This window comes from Dermacentor silvarum, chromosome 3 (assembly GCF_013339745.2).
Source record: "Dermacentor silvarum isolate Dsil-2018 chromosome 3, BIME_Dsil_1.4, whole genome shotgun sequence".
In the NCBI taxonomy this organism is placed as follows: domain Eukaryota; kingdom Metazoa; phylum Arthropoda; class Arachnida; order Ixodida; family Ixodidae; genus Dermacentor; species Dermacentor silvarum.
In genome coordinates, this window is record NC_051156.1 from 111348660 (window position 1) to 111363897 (window position 15238).

General features: G+C 43.9%; 1 protein-coding gene across 1 annotated transcript; it reads right to left on the reverse strand.

Annotated features, from left to right (window-relative positions):
* Window positions 1-3639: 3639 nt before the first annotated feature.
* Window positions 3640-9337, reverse strand: LOC119445694 (proteoglycan 4-like). Its single transcript, XM_037709974.2, has 4 exons — window positions 9192-9337; window positions 7855-7922; window positions 7289-7369; window positions 3640-4471 (listed from the first exon to the last, which is right to left on the reverse strand). Exons 1-4 carry the CDS (start codon window positions 9304-9306, stop codon window positions 3662-3664), a joined length of 1074 nt encoding a protein of 357 aa, XP_037565902.1. The 5' UTR covers window positions 9307-9337; the 3' UTR covers window positions 3640-3661.
* Window positions 9338-15238: the final 5901 nt, after the last annotated feature.

The window sequence follows — 15238 nt, forward strand, 5'->3', positions numbered from 1 at the left end:
CTTTTTTCTTTACTTTTTGCTTGCGAAAGCCAAATCGACGGTGGCGCACCTAGAAAGTCCACGTTGAAGCTTTCAGGCCGGGCGCGCGCCGCCGCCGCCGCCGGCGACTGCGGCTGCGCAGAGGACTTTCAACATGGCTCTGAGGCGGAAAAAAAGAGAATATAAAGAAATGAAAAGCGCGCGCTATCATCGTCCAATCGGAGATACAGGAGAGAGAGAAGCGGCGTTTATCAAAGGATGGCGGTACTTTTCTTATATAGGGACTTTAATTCAAAGAACGCTATTTTTCGATAACGCCCTTCTTTTGTTTGCTTACTCAGTTGCCTGGCATGGCATATTATACCAACTCATTCTGTTCTTTCTGGGGTTTTACGGGCCAAAAAAAGTTCTGATTATGAGGCCCGCCGTAGTGGAGGGCTACGGATTAATTTTGATCACCTGGGGTTCTTTAGCGTGCACTACAACGCAAGCACACGGGCGGTTTTGCATTTCTCCCCATCGAAATGCAGCCGCCGCGGCCGGGATACGATACCGCGACCTCGTGCTCAGCAGCGCAACGCCTTAGCTGACTGAGCCACCGCGGCGGGTTATATATACCAACTCATAAGAGACACTTATTAAATGTTGTATTTATCCACTTTAACGCACCGTGAACATTGAAAAAAGAATTCAAGCAGTAGTGACGCCATGTCTGCTTAGCATTAACCTTAAGGCTAATGCAACTTTCCAGTATCCCTTACCTAAGTCTGCTGTGTTGGGCTGCTGAGCACGAGGTCGCGGGATCAAATCGCGGCCACGGCGGCCGCATTTAGATGGGGGCGAAATGCGAAAACACCCGTGTACTTAGACTTAGGCGCAGGTTAAAGAACCCCAGGTGGTCCAAATTTCCGGAGTCCCCCACTACAGTGTGCCTCATAATCAGATCGTGGTTTTGGCACGTAAAACCCCATAATTGAATTTTCTTACCTAACTCTGCCAAAAATATGCTCACGTTCTAGTTACGGAGCGTTCTAAAGTTTTAGATCAGGCCTTTAGGGAAGCTGTTAAGGGGAACGTCTATTTATGTCGTAGTGCTTTTGAGTAAGGAAATCTTGAATATTGTGCGAGTCCTAATAGTTTCGCAAACTATACACCACTTCACTATGACTCACCTTAAATATGGAATGCTTATCAGCAATATTTTTTAATTACCTAGCCGGGCATTCTGACTTGTCAAGCAAATAATGTGAGATTATGAAAGTTAGGCTCCTGAAGAGGCCGATTTGTGCTGTATGCAGCATGTGACTTTTAAATATCTATTATAAAAACATGTGTGGGGCGCTTACATAGAGCAGGGGCACCCTACTGTAAACCTTATTCCCTTTTGAATTTATTCCAATCGGCTCTCATTGAATTTTTGTCCCAGATGATGCAAGCGTGGGCGAGAACCCACCACCGTTTTCTGAACAGCGCCATGAAAAGCTCTCCTTTTTTACAGGTGATCCCATTTGTTTCGTATTAAAGCAAATAGCAATTCCTGCTCTGATACCTTTTGCTTATATCAACAGCGTAGTAGAGTCGAAGTGTGCGCAGAGTGGGGCCGACCTAACGGAGCGAAGACGGATAACCAGGAGAGGAGGGCTGCGCCGGTTTCTCTGAGTGGCTGAAGCAATGCTAAGTAACTATGGCGTAACACGGGAAACGCGGAAGTAACCTAGTGGTGCCGGCGTCTCTGACTGGTCCGTTTCCATTTGCGTAGCTTAAAATGAAAATTAAATTGTGGGGTTTTATGTGCCAAAACCATGATCTGATTATGGTGCACACCGTAGTGGGGGACTCCGGATTAATTTCTAACGCCTGAGGTTCTTTGACGCGGACCCAATGCGCGGTACACGGGCGTTTATGCATTTCGCCCCCATCGAAGTGTGACCAAACGCGGACACGATTTGATCGCGCGACCTCGTATTTCGCAGCGCTACACTGTAGCGACTAAGCAACCACGGCGGGTCCCTTGCTTTGCTCGCGGTGGACTTTCGACGATCGCAGCATTGGGCATCGCCTCCAAAACGTATCTTTAGAGGAACATATTTGGTAATGTGACTTGGTCTACGTACCGGGAAGATTCGAAGACATTCTACTGCCAAAAGGGGTGCACAACAGCCGGACCAACTAGACTGGAGGAGACAGTGCGTGTTCTACGTCGCGAAGGGGAACGTTTTCAATCATCCTCAACTGGCGTGCTAGCGATTACTTAGCGATCTACGGACCATTCAGCTGAATAAGAAACATCATTATTATCAACGGTTTCTTAATATTTTTTGTCAGAGGGGCCAACAGCAAGTTTATTTTCGACAGATGAATCTTATAAATAAGAACTTTCGTGCGAATGAACGCAACACCTTTTATTTCTTCAATGTAAATGCAGTTTGAATACATTTCGAAATAAACGCCCGTATTCAGATTTTTAAAGCCAAGCTATATATGCGTGTGTTCGGCATCCCATCTATGTCGTTCAGCGACCGCAAGATGGAAGAAACTTAAAACAGCTTATCAGCTTTAACATCAGCTGTGGTCGGCGTTGCTTTTACTTGAATGCACCCTGAAAGCCTTGGCTTTCAGGGTGCACTTTTTATTGAGGAAAATTGTACCTACTGCAATCAACCGAGCAATCGTAGGAACGCAAAGAGGTGAGCAAACACGGTTTTTTGTATTTTCAGTACGCGTGCGCATTGGTCAGATAAGGGTGTGGGGTGTTCTACTAAAAAAAAAACATACATGTTGCTTGACGTTTCGTTCTCAACTTCATTTTTACGATACGCAAACAATCCACCAGGTGGCTCCGAGGAGCCTCCCGCAGAACCATCGGCGGGCTGGCATCTTCATTCCTTTCGAAGTGGGGCAGTCCAAGTCTATCCCACCAAAATATATTCAGTTTTAGGGTTTCGTTACAGACAGTTTAAGTGAGCGTTGCCCGAAAACTTTCGTAGCGAGAGCTACATTGGCCGCATTCTCGCCGTTTGGCTGTGGTCGGTGGCCGCACCGCGAGCTGAGCCGTGGCCTAGCAACCGCCGGAGTTGCATCGTATATATATAAGAGGCGGCTCGGTGGGATTCGTTGGCAGATATGGAAAGTGAGTCGGAGAGACTGAAAGAAGCGAGGCTTCGTCGTCGGTACGAATCCAAGAGGAGGCAGCGAGCCGAGGAGACGGAGGGAAGAACGAGCCGCACGCCTCGAGACGCGTCGTAAGTACGAAGCGGCGAGGCGAGTGCATTCAGATGACGATGGTTCGTCGTCTAGTTCGGCATCTTGTGCCAGGGCCGCGGATCAACGACGGAGTGAAACACCAAGCTAAACAATAACGCACACCCAGGCATAACTGAGTTGAACCGCAGCCAATTTTTATACCACAAACGGAGGACTACTGATGGCAGAGTGCACATTCGAAATAATTTATTTCTATTTGTTCGGCTTATTCAGGCACAAGCTGTGTGTGCATCTTGTTTTGAGATGGGTTGTTTTCCGGACTTCACGGGACAATCAAGCAAGGCGGGCGTGGCTCGAACATTTGTAACCAATTACGTCGCGCTAATGGGAAAAATCAAACAGAAACAACTGGACCACATTTACGATATAGCTACCCAGGAAAGAGTAAACACAAAATACTATGTAAGCAACACTTTCTTTACTGAGGCACCTCATTTTCAGCATAGCCGCCTGGTTGCGGCTCGGGCTGGGACGCGCCGCCTTGTTCGCCTTCTGGCACCGATTCTGGTTGTCCAACTGAGGGAATTTCTGGTGCTTCAGCCGGTTGCGCCTCTGGCTGTTCGGGCTGTGCTCCGACAGAGCCTTCAGGCTGCGGCTCTGGCTGAGGTTCTGCTTCCGGCTGTGCTTCCGGCTGTGCTTCAGGCTGTGGCTCTGGCTGTGGCTCTGGCTGTCCTTCAGGCTGTGCTTCAGGTTCGGCTTCAGGCTGTGCCTCAGGCTGTGATTCAGGCTCTGCTTCGGGCTGTGGGTCTGGCTGTGCTTCAGGTTGTGGCTCAGGCTGTGCTTCGGGCTGTGGCGGTGCTTCTGGTTCTGGCTGTGCATCGGGCTCCGGCACTGCCTCCGGCTGTGGTTCGGGTTGAGTTTCCGGCTCTGCCTCAGGCTGTGACTCAGAAGACGCCTCATTGTCTTCCGGTGCCGCACCTTCCGGCACAGCTCCCACTTCAGGTTGCGTCTCCGGCTCCACTCCAGGTTGCTCCTCAGATGCAGGGGCAGGTTCGGGCTCAGCAGGTGCTTCTGTTGCAACTGGGTATTCAGGCGCGGCGTCAGGGACAGGCTGCGCTCCTTCGGCTTCGCTTCCACCCTGAGACGCCGGAGGCTCTGTGCTTGTCTCTGGCGTTGGTTCGGGCCTACCCCTTCCGGTGTATTCCATGCCTGGCCGCGAGACGGACCATGTTGAATCGCCTACCACGCACCGTCCGTTCTGACACTTTCCAGTCCCGCGGAAGAGAGCCTGCACAAAGTGCAACAAGGCATGGCGTCTGTATATGGCTGTAACAGTGAGAAACTGATGGCATGTTCCACTTGGGAATTAATATTTCCTTGTTGGCTAGCCTCGGTCGTTCATGCCTATTTCTGCTAGCGCCAGGTTATTCTGAACACTGCTAGATATAGTGAAGCAGACCCCACCACTGCGAGACAGGCGTTGTGGCCTAATATACTGGTGCACATTGAACAGAAGGTCCCTCTATTACAGCCTCGGTTCCAGAGCAAAATATTTCGCAGCGAATACATATAACCCGTAAGGTCCGGAGGCTACGTCCTAATGGCTTATTGCGTAAGTAATATCATGTTGATAGCGTTTACCTCTGTGCCGACTTTAGAAAGCAGTACCTAAGTTGTGACAATTTCTGTCTCATGCTTCTGACGAATACCTAATTTATCAGCGAGGCATACACGATTTATTAAAATGCTTTGTACCCCATTTGTCGATTTAATGTTCACCCATATATAATTACCACGCGAAAAGATGACCAGACCAATGATGTAGAACAAGTCGTAAATGTAGCTATAAGTCCCCTGCCACAGCACCTTTTCTTTGTAAATCTCTTACAGGGAAATTGAGAAGTTGTATGTGTCACAGCAGGTTATTAAATAAAATATTCGAGGTCAAAAGCAGAGAATAAAAAAAATCTTGCAGAGGAAAATTGCAATCACAGCAGAGCCTTAAGCCACGTCATGCAAGTGACTGAAACGTTATTTCATTGCGTAACTATGATAACGGTGACACTTACATTAAGATCGTCTATTTTCTGCCTTACGTTTAGCGACGTGTAAGAGACCAACTAAATCAGCAGTGTCTTAAAGTTTAGTTATGTGCAAAACATTTCATGCATTATTACCTATTTAATAAACACTTTTGAAGAACTTCTCACTCCCAAATTCTATTCCTTCAGAGGAGAGGACGCGTATATTGTCACAAAAGTTATGGGCGGATTGGCTGTGTGCACTTCTTGTTTGCATTGGCTACTTTTTGTTGATTGTTTTACACATCTCAGAGTGCGGAAGTATTTTGGCAGAAAATAAAGCTGATGCCAGTTTAACAAGATTCCCATTATCCGGTCTTCTCTAAAATATGTTTCTGTTGTATGACATAAAGGCATAAGTGCTCTGCCAGTTAGCACATAGTCAACTAAGATGAAAACAAGTGACAAAAACGCATACGTAACAGCCAAGGAGTAAATGGGACGATGCAGGGCTTCATTCTTGAGATAAACCGTCAAGCTTCCACCTTGCTTTATATTTTCCATCAAGTCCAATCAGCGTTATATGGCATCTCCACGAACACATCTTACAAACTAGCTTGAGTCAATGCCGAACGAAGCATCAGGTTTTACCTTTTAATAAATTCCTCAATCTCAACCTGCTTCCGATGTGCAGAAAGCTTCCACGCCAAGATCATTTTTTCATTCACTACTCCATAGTAACTCTCAATTTGCTATTGCGCATATTCTACTAGGACCTGATCTCACTTCATCACACGTCGACAATTGTTAAAACATTTGTCTGTTATTTGCACGCACGAAAAAAGAAATCAACTGGCCGTTAGGTTCATGACTTGAAGAATGGGACTCATTTCCATCTAGCATTGACAACATTAAATAGCAGGCTTTTTTTTTATTCAGTCCCTTAAAACTATCTAGAAGCCAGTACCCTTTCATGTGTGTAGTATTGTGTTCAATATTTGCTTTCCGTATCTTCATTTTAAATGTAGTGCCCCATTGTATATAAATCATACTGCCGATCCTGTGTTATCACGGCCCGTTATTTATTTTTTTGTATTTAAGTACAATATCCTAGAAGAAGCGATAACCACGTTGATGCTCCATTCACTACTGTGTGGTGAATGTTTTATGCGCACGTATTTTTTTGTTAATTTCAAATAGGTACTTTCGCCCTTCCTTCACTCCCCCCTATGTAATGCCCACCACGGTCCTTAGGGTACTGAAGTAAATAACAATAAATACATTTAGCAATGCCTTATTAATTTCCTTTTTCAGGACTGCACCTCCATTACTTCTGGGATCGCCCACTCAGCGTGCAGCACAATAGAAAAATAAATCATAAATACTTGTCAATAATAACTGAGCCACCACTAAGATAATAGCCCAGCGACACAACGAGGGCAAATAATTTTATTAACTGTGAACATCGTAGGCTGTCAATTTTGTGATAAATAGGTTCTGGTGGGAATAAAATGTATTCCATGTAATGTGTGACCACGTATACCCTTGATGTGTGAAAACAAGATTGCTTTTCATTAAAAAGGCAATTTCACTGCGCCACTTTTCCTTCAGTCATCAGATTTCCCCATTCAAAAGTGACTGTCAGATAACACATCACAACATCTCTGACACAGATGACAGCGATGCTCTGTCTTTCGCTGCTAATCTTTCCTTTACAGCTTTTTTTTGCGCTACAAAATCATGTCAGTCACCGCTTGTTTATGCCAATGCACAAATGTTACAGATTAATTTATGTGGTTTAACGTCCCCAAGCAACGCTATTGCTATGAGAGACGCCCTATTACAGTACTTCAGAATAATCTTATGCAGGAGAAGTTTCTTACCGTGCAAATTAATCAAACCGTACGAGCGAGTTTTTATTCCGACTCCATGAATAAATGACCGATAGTGCAGGGAATCGAACCAGCGACCTCAGACTGAGCAGTAAAACGCAATTACCAATGACTCACCGCGGAGGCGTGCAACTGGTACTAGAAGCGGAATAGGCACAACTGCACACGGGCTCTGGAATAACGGGTACTTACCGCGCAAGGCTCCCCGTCGGCTTCATTAACAGCACGAACTGGCCATCCTTTGCAGAGGTAACGGCAACGTACTCGGAAGGGCTAGAAGAAAGACGCACACATGTCATTGAAGTCGTTGTGTCGATCCAGGTACGGATGTAGAATTATTCATTTTCTCTACATAGCTTTACCATTTAGCACAAATTTCAATGAAGGAGTGTGAATAAACTGCACAAATATATATTCAAATACTCTAAATACTACATCATCAAGTGTTACCAAGGCTTGTAACAGGAACGATCAATGTTGTCTTATTGGAACAAGCAATCAATGAAATTATACGGCTAAAATAAACAAAATGAAATTTATTATTTCTTGCCCACATGGCTCTGTTGTTCACCATAACGTAGGGAAGTTTCTCGGTCTGTGTAAAATTTACTAAATGTCAAAATATGTCCAGAGAAAACATGGCATTTTATGCAACAATAGCTTTGAATTGGAAAATGATAGTATACTTTACACCGTGCATGATATGTCAAATACGTTAGAGCAACGTTAGAGCATAAGTTCAGAGCAACGCTACGTACGAGTTGGAGATTGAACGCTCTTTCACATCTTGCATCGCTCTTGCCATAGTTATTCCAGCTGGGCCATTCTGGAACAGAAGAAATACGCATGCGAAATAAGTATATGTCAGAAACATCATACACAGAACACCACTGTTCTCGCATACTTCAAAATTTTATTTGCTGACAGAAATGGTCTTTAGTGAGGACAAGTACTATAAGCAGTCACTTGTACAGCATCTATCAGTCATAAAGGCTTTCAAGACATTTGTTTTTTCATGTTTCCACAACTGGCCCGAATAACTATAGTTGTATGAGGTAAGTTTATTAATTTTGATAATTTCCGGCAATAATGAAAGCGTTAATTCTATATGCTACGTAGTATTTCAGTCGGTGCCCAACACTTGTTCTGCACTGTAATGCCCCCACTCAGTGTAGAGGAAAGTTATTGGTTATTGCTTTAAATAAATATACTTTTACTTTCCTGGAGCCCCCAAAACCTCACTGGTTGTTCCAAATGTTCACAGACGCTTTGTGTACATAAGAAATGTGTAACTGGCTAATCAAACCGAATTTCAATTACTGATGTGAGAGCTTTCTGTCGCGTACAATGCGAAAAAGTGTGGATAGCCTGCCATATGGAGCGTACTAATGCTTAGATTCATTAAAAATGTTTATACAATGAACAATTGATGTTATGCACTCGAAACTAAAATGTACTAATAATGCGTTTACCTAAATATGTTTTCCAAAAAAATTTTAGACCAAGAGATACGTGACTGTTGTCTGAGTTCAGCAGTGTCTGCAAGAAAACGCGGGAACATTCTAGAGCGTGGCGTTGTCGATACGTATAGGGCTTGTCGCAAAAATGAAATTATCTTTTTTTCTTCCGCGCACCCTGATCATCGGTTGTTCTTTGGCTGTAATAAACAACGTGGATGGCTCGGTCTTCCTTTCGTGCTGCTAGGTAAGACAATACAAGTTTTATAAAAGTGAAAAGGGCCCTCGCGGAAAGGGGCTTACCTACATAATTTTCTTCGACACAGCGTAGTAGTGCAATTTATAAAACAAAACTATATTGTATTATGCGAACAAGCAATCAATGAAATTCTACGGCTAAAATAAATAAAATCAAATTTATAATTTCTTGCGAGCTCGCATATAGGGAACCAGGGCTTGCTTGTGTTTTTTCTGTTTTTGTTTTTTTTTGGCATTGCTGGCAACAAACGAGCTCTAAGGTGTCGTAGGCGATTTTTGAGCTCCTCAAATAAGCAGTAAGGGGAAAAGAAAGAAACAGTCCTGCGTGAGAACAGTTGTTTTCATTTGTGCATTACCAGAAACGAGGAAAATTTACTCACTGTGCGACTCTTCAGAGTAGGAAATTGCTACTACTCCCAGTAGGAGCGCGAGCAGTAGAGGAGTGCTCATGGTGTGAAATCCTTGTCCTGAGTGAACAGGAGGTGGGAGTGCCATCGGCACTTATATGGCACGTCTCTTCGATGCGACATCCGGTATTCGGTACGGGAAGCTACGGAGAATAGGACACACGCCCTTTTCTCTTCCGGAAAGACAAGAATACCTGCAAGCGCTATAGATCGGAGCAGAGTGTGAGTCCTAAATGAGCCCTGAATGTTCCAATGCGTGGTGAAGACCTTGAAGCCCTTTCAGACATGTTCGATGCCACAGCGGATGTTAACTGTGTCTTTCTGCTGTTTTCAATTTTGCACGCAGTTTCGAAGTTCTCCTAAGGCACTGGGTTTTATGGCTTTCCGATGTCGTTGAAAGAACGGAAAGAAAAGCGTAGATATTTTCCTAGGACTTCTAGCATCAGCCGCAATAGCCGCTGACTGCCGAATATATGGACTGCCCAGCTGCAATGAATATAACTCAATGTTTGTCCAAAAATATTTTCTTTCTGCGTGCATCATCTGCAGTGTTGTGTACTGTATTTTTCACTCGCGCAATTATTTTTACATTTGTTCTAATTATTTATCAAAACACAATTTCATTATAGTAACATCAGATCTATTCTCAATATTTTCTTTTGCTTTTTGGTACTTCAATTCGAACTGAATGCTAATGTGTCCACTCCTTTTACAGTTAAATATACCTTGTGTAAAGCGTCCGCGTAATACTCCACCTCTGAAGTTTTTGAGGCTTGCGTCTGAATAGTCTGGTAGTTCATCAGTTCCGACAGACAAAATACGAGTACATATTCCCACAGAAATAAAGTTCAAGGAGCAAAACGTGACAAGAGAATACATTAGTAATGACGTAGTTGGAATTCCAACTTACACATTTAGCATAAAGAGGTGCGATGAAATTATCACAGAGCCTCCTGCCGAGAAAAGCGGGGTTTAATTGAACGCTACAAAGGCTGCAGCAAAATATAATTCGTCAATCATAGAGTGGCCCCGATATGCAAATAATGCATCTGCTGGTTCTTGTTTGGAGTAGTAGACTACAGTTATTTCAAGCATATTGGAATTTTTATTCGATGGACAGGGTGGCTTGTCAGCCAACTGCCGCAATTTATTTCGAATGCAGGTATACCGGTTCATAGGCTTTATGGCGCTCGTTAGTGAAATTGCTTTCGAAACACCACTATACAATGGTTTCATATCAAATTTTGCAATATATTTGGGCGTATTTGCAGACAGTATGGTCAGCTGAAAAGAATAATCGTGTAGATCACGCATGTTAAGCTAATACAATGTTTAAGACACATCGAAACTCATAAAATGTGTAACAAACATGGGGAAATTCACTGGTTTCATGCATGAACCCGAGTCCGAAACACGCCTTTGAATAATAAGAAACACTACTCTTTAGAACGCGTAAAATTAGATCACACACACAAATTTCTGAATGCACAAATGTCCTCCAGTATAGCAGTGATCATCAATATTTATAATAAATCAATGTTTCTGACATAGTAAATATAAAAGTAGCGAGGATCTGCATTGTGTGTGTTCCGAGGACTATATCCGGTGAAACTTGTCTTTCCTCAGAAGCTTAAAGCTAAAATTTCCAGATATTCACGAGTTTGGTATATCGAAAACGCAGGATCTGATGGATGAAGATAATCGTTCCTTCAGTTTCTCGTGGTTACATAGCCTCGTGCCGACTGCCCGTGGGAAATGGGCTCCTCGAGGGGAAACGGGACATTTAATCTGCTCTCTGTTTTACGTGGTCCAAAGGCGGCGTCCTGGGAAACGTGACATCAAACGTAACTGTAGTTGACGGCGGATGCAGGTGGACATATTTCACAGCAGCGCTCCGTGATAGATCTAGATACGTACCTGCTCCTACGCGACGTCGAAGCACGTACGCTACGTCGCTTTGCTACATCCTACATGCGTGGCTTGTGCGTTCCTGACAACAAAGAAAAAGTGCCTTTGAAGGAGGCCGTTAGGCATAATATGCACTCTTAGCAATCTCCTTCACTGCACGCTTACAATAATTGAATATGCTAGAAGGGAAGAAGTTTACATGAGCCACACGAGGTTTACAGCGACATATTCTTTACAAACGTAGGAGACGACATGGAAGAGATTATTGTTAACTGTACCTGCACTCGGCCAGCCAATGGAAGCAAGCTTTTTGATTGGTTGCCAGATTCTTGAAGCAGTCAAGAGGCCGTATGTTTTTTGTTAAAAGTCTTATTAGCTTTAATCATTGCCTCGCAATGAAACCGGCCCCCAAGATCAGCAAGACTTGCTGCTCGGTGTAAAGGTGTAATTAAGTATAATTATCGGTAAAGACCCTTTACAAACATTCATACAGGTGCATTTGTGCTAAGCAAGGTTGTGAGTATGGAGCCAGATTATGAGAGTGAAATCTCCAGGCTAATACATATGGCGCAGCGTATATGACATACATTATTAACACACCAATAATGAGAGTTCGCATTGCATTTTAGTACTGCTAAATTCACTGCCAGACATTTTGAGCACTAGATATACAATCAAGAAAGGCAGAGGCGCACGCAATAAGCGATTAAACAAGAAATGCTCGGTGCAATTTCTAGTGAGAGTAAGAAAATATATACACTAAAAAGAAAATGCGCGAAGCTGATATTCTAGTTTAGATTAAGAGGAAAGAAAGAAGTTGGATACCCAATTTCAACATTATAGCACATAATCGTCCTATCCTAATAGCTTCATAACAAATAACATTGGAAGAGGTTTGCATTGTAACACTGCAGAAAATTTCATTGCGTCCCCACACGAAGAAAACTTGACGTAAAGGTTGATGACGTATACTTATAAGTGATGCTTCAAATCTCAGAAAGGCTTTCGTATTGGTTTATGGAATGGTTAGGGCTAGTGATTAATATAATAAATACAAAAGCAAGGCAGGAGCCAGAAATTTTCTGCATTCGCGAGCGACGCTTTTTTTTCTCTTTTTTTCTTCTTTTTTTGCGCAATATATTGTTTCTCTGTCCTCCCACAAAACCAGAGACGTCGCTGAAAGTGATTAATATAATAAATACAAAAGTAAGACAGGAGCCAGAAATTTTCTGCATTCGCGAGCGACGATTTTTTTTCTCTTTTTTTCTTCTTTTTTTGCGCAATATATTGTTTCTCTGTCCTCCCACAAAACCAGAAACGTCGCTGAAAGTGATTAATATAATAAATACAAAAGTAAGACAGGAGCCAGAAATTTTCTGCATTCGCGAGCGACTCTTTTTCTTCTCTTTCTTTCTTCTTTTTTTGCGCAATATATTGTTTCTCTGTCCTGCCACAAAACCAGAAACGTCGCTGAACCTGGCCTCCGTTGAATTATTTTGGTCCCTCTTCCATTAGGCTACGGTACTTCAGGGCCTTTCTCAGCTTTTTCTTCACCGTTTGTACTGGTATCGAAACTGGTGTCTGGTACTTTTATGGGTATCTTAGAGATAAGGACATTTAGACGTGTGTATCCAACCGAAGCTACAGGTTAGCTCAGATCTCATTTAAGCGGGTTGGGAATCCATTTGTATCGGCGGCCTAGGTTTCATTCAAAGGGGCCCTGAACCACTTTTTATAGAAGTGGAGAAGTACATTTGAAGTGAAGATAGGCCATTTGAGAATCAGTTTGCCGCAAAAAAAGTACTTCAATGCGTTCAGCTGAAGCGGAGTTATTGGGAATGAAACACGACCTCCGCTGTGCTCCCCTTCCTCTTTCAAGGCCTTGCACTGCGAAGGCTAAGGCGGAGTGGGGCGGGGCCACAACGCTCCGCCTCGGAAACGTCTCCATGGCGTGCAGTTCAAATTTCATTTTGGAATTCTGACTTTGGTGCCTACGAAGCGCTAAACGTAAGCCAAACTCGTTTGTCCTCAGCGAGCTGCAGTGCGCTTAGCCACTGGACTCGTAGCGGCACCTCGCGGCGGCCGCGGTGCAGCCGATCGCAGCGACCAATAGCAGCCGTGTATAGGAGTGTGCGTCATTACCAAATAAAGCGCACAGAAAAGAGCGAGGATCTTGGGGTCCTTTGAAACGAGAGCGTTTGAGAGAAAGGTGACTTCGCGTTCCGCGCGCGAGCTCCACGGACCGCGTACGACAGCAGAACTTGGCTGAGATATTCACAACAGCGTATGCTACCCGCGGACTATGGTATTTCACCAAGCCGAGGGGTGGTTCAGGGTGCCTTTAAAATGTTATGCGCTCTATGTGTAGACTGGTTCGTAGTGCTAAATTTACTACTTCCGTAGCATGTGCTTGTAAGGTGAGTAACAACTAGCCGCGTAATTCAAGCGCAAGCCAACGTAGCGGGTTACCAGTCTTAGTATGGTGTGCATTCGAAACACAAACAGTTCGAGGAGAGTAACTCCAGCTAGTACAAAACATGCTGTGATATATTAAGAACACATCCGCACGAGAAAAAATGCTCTGGTCATGTATCGCACAGAAATAGAGGAAAGTGAATTTGTTTCGTCCACCGTTAGTTTTTTTCTTTCTTGTTAACCGATTAGCTAAAACAAACTGACCATTTTCATATCACCGTTGCAATCCGCTGCGGTGCTGCAAAGGTGTATCTGTGAATTGTGTACATTTTAGACGTCATCATAAATGGGCGCTATAACGTAAAATTATTCCGTTCTGATTTCCTTGCAATCTCCTAACGTCAAATTTACGAAACCGCAGAACGAAAGTACGAGCAGTGACACGCAAGAGTGTTTCAAAAGCGCAATGAAATGCTCTCCTCGTTTCAAGGAGGTGACTTTCGTTTGGTTTGAAAACGAATAGCATTGTCAACCGCGACATGCTTTCCTAATATAATTGGCTGACAAGAAGCAAGGAATGGGCAGAAGTGGACAAGGTTTCGTTGAAGCCTAGCTAGCGCAGTGAGAGTTCATAAGCCGATCAGGAGGGTGATGCCGCTGACTTCAAATGGGCCGTTTCCCCGGCCTCAGCCAGGGGTGGCTCGTCAACGATTGCGGCGGCGTTCAACAGGGCATTAGAAATTCCGGTAAAACGGATGCTCAGTGAAGAAAATTTGGCGTCGCGATATGTACACGTGACGAAATACTCGGCAACATTATGCTGCCAACAACATTTCTTTAACATACAAGGAAATAAAGCCTCGTCGGCAAGTCTCATTAGCCAGCGCCTGAGCGATCATTGGATAACCATTTCCTATTCCCTTCGGAATAGGGCAGCCTGAGTGCGGCAGTCCAATAATTTTTTTTGGCTTTTGTCGTCATATTAACACATCTTTAGTGTACATATTCTTTCGACGTGATGATTTTCCACGGTTTTGTGAAGTCACGTGAGAAACTGGCACTGTAAGCATCGCTCGAAAACAGTTTCCTCAATCGCGGAAGGCTTATTTTCAAAATGAAAATGATAGCAAAACATCTGGCGACGGTGGTTCTTCAGAGTAACAGGAAAATGGCAAGAATATGCCCTGATATATGCCGCTTAATCAATGTGGGCAGGGAGGTCTCCGAAGACTGAGAGTTTGGTTGTGTGATTAGATCATAATATCTACAAGCATATGATAGCGCAGGTGGATAGAGGACAAGGTTCATTGAAGATTGCAGAATAATTACTTGGTCGCACATATAGCACAATACAGGTGGGGGCGGGGGCACATGCTGGAATATCTAAAAGAAGTCGGGAAACATCAATAGTTCGTCAGGAACACTTCCCGCCGTTTACTTGCCAATACTGCGAAAAGTTTCGGTGTGCCAGTAAGAGCGTTAAAAACGCACAGAAACACTACTACGCTTCACGCCATGTTACCACGGAAGTAGCTCGTTGAGCTACGAAACGTCTAGTTTTAAAATAAAAATTGGTTAAAGTTTCTTTGTTTTTTTATTGAAACTAACGGTGGTCGTTGTAGTAAGCAATATTGACGACGATATGTCCTTAAATAGTGAAACGTCAAACACATCCGTAACCTTGGTAGTCCGTTCCC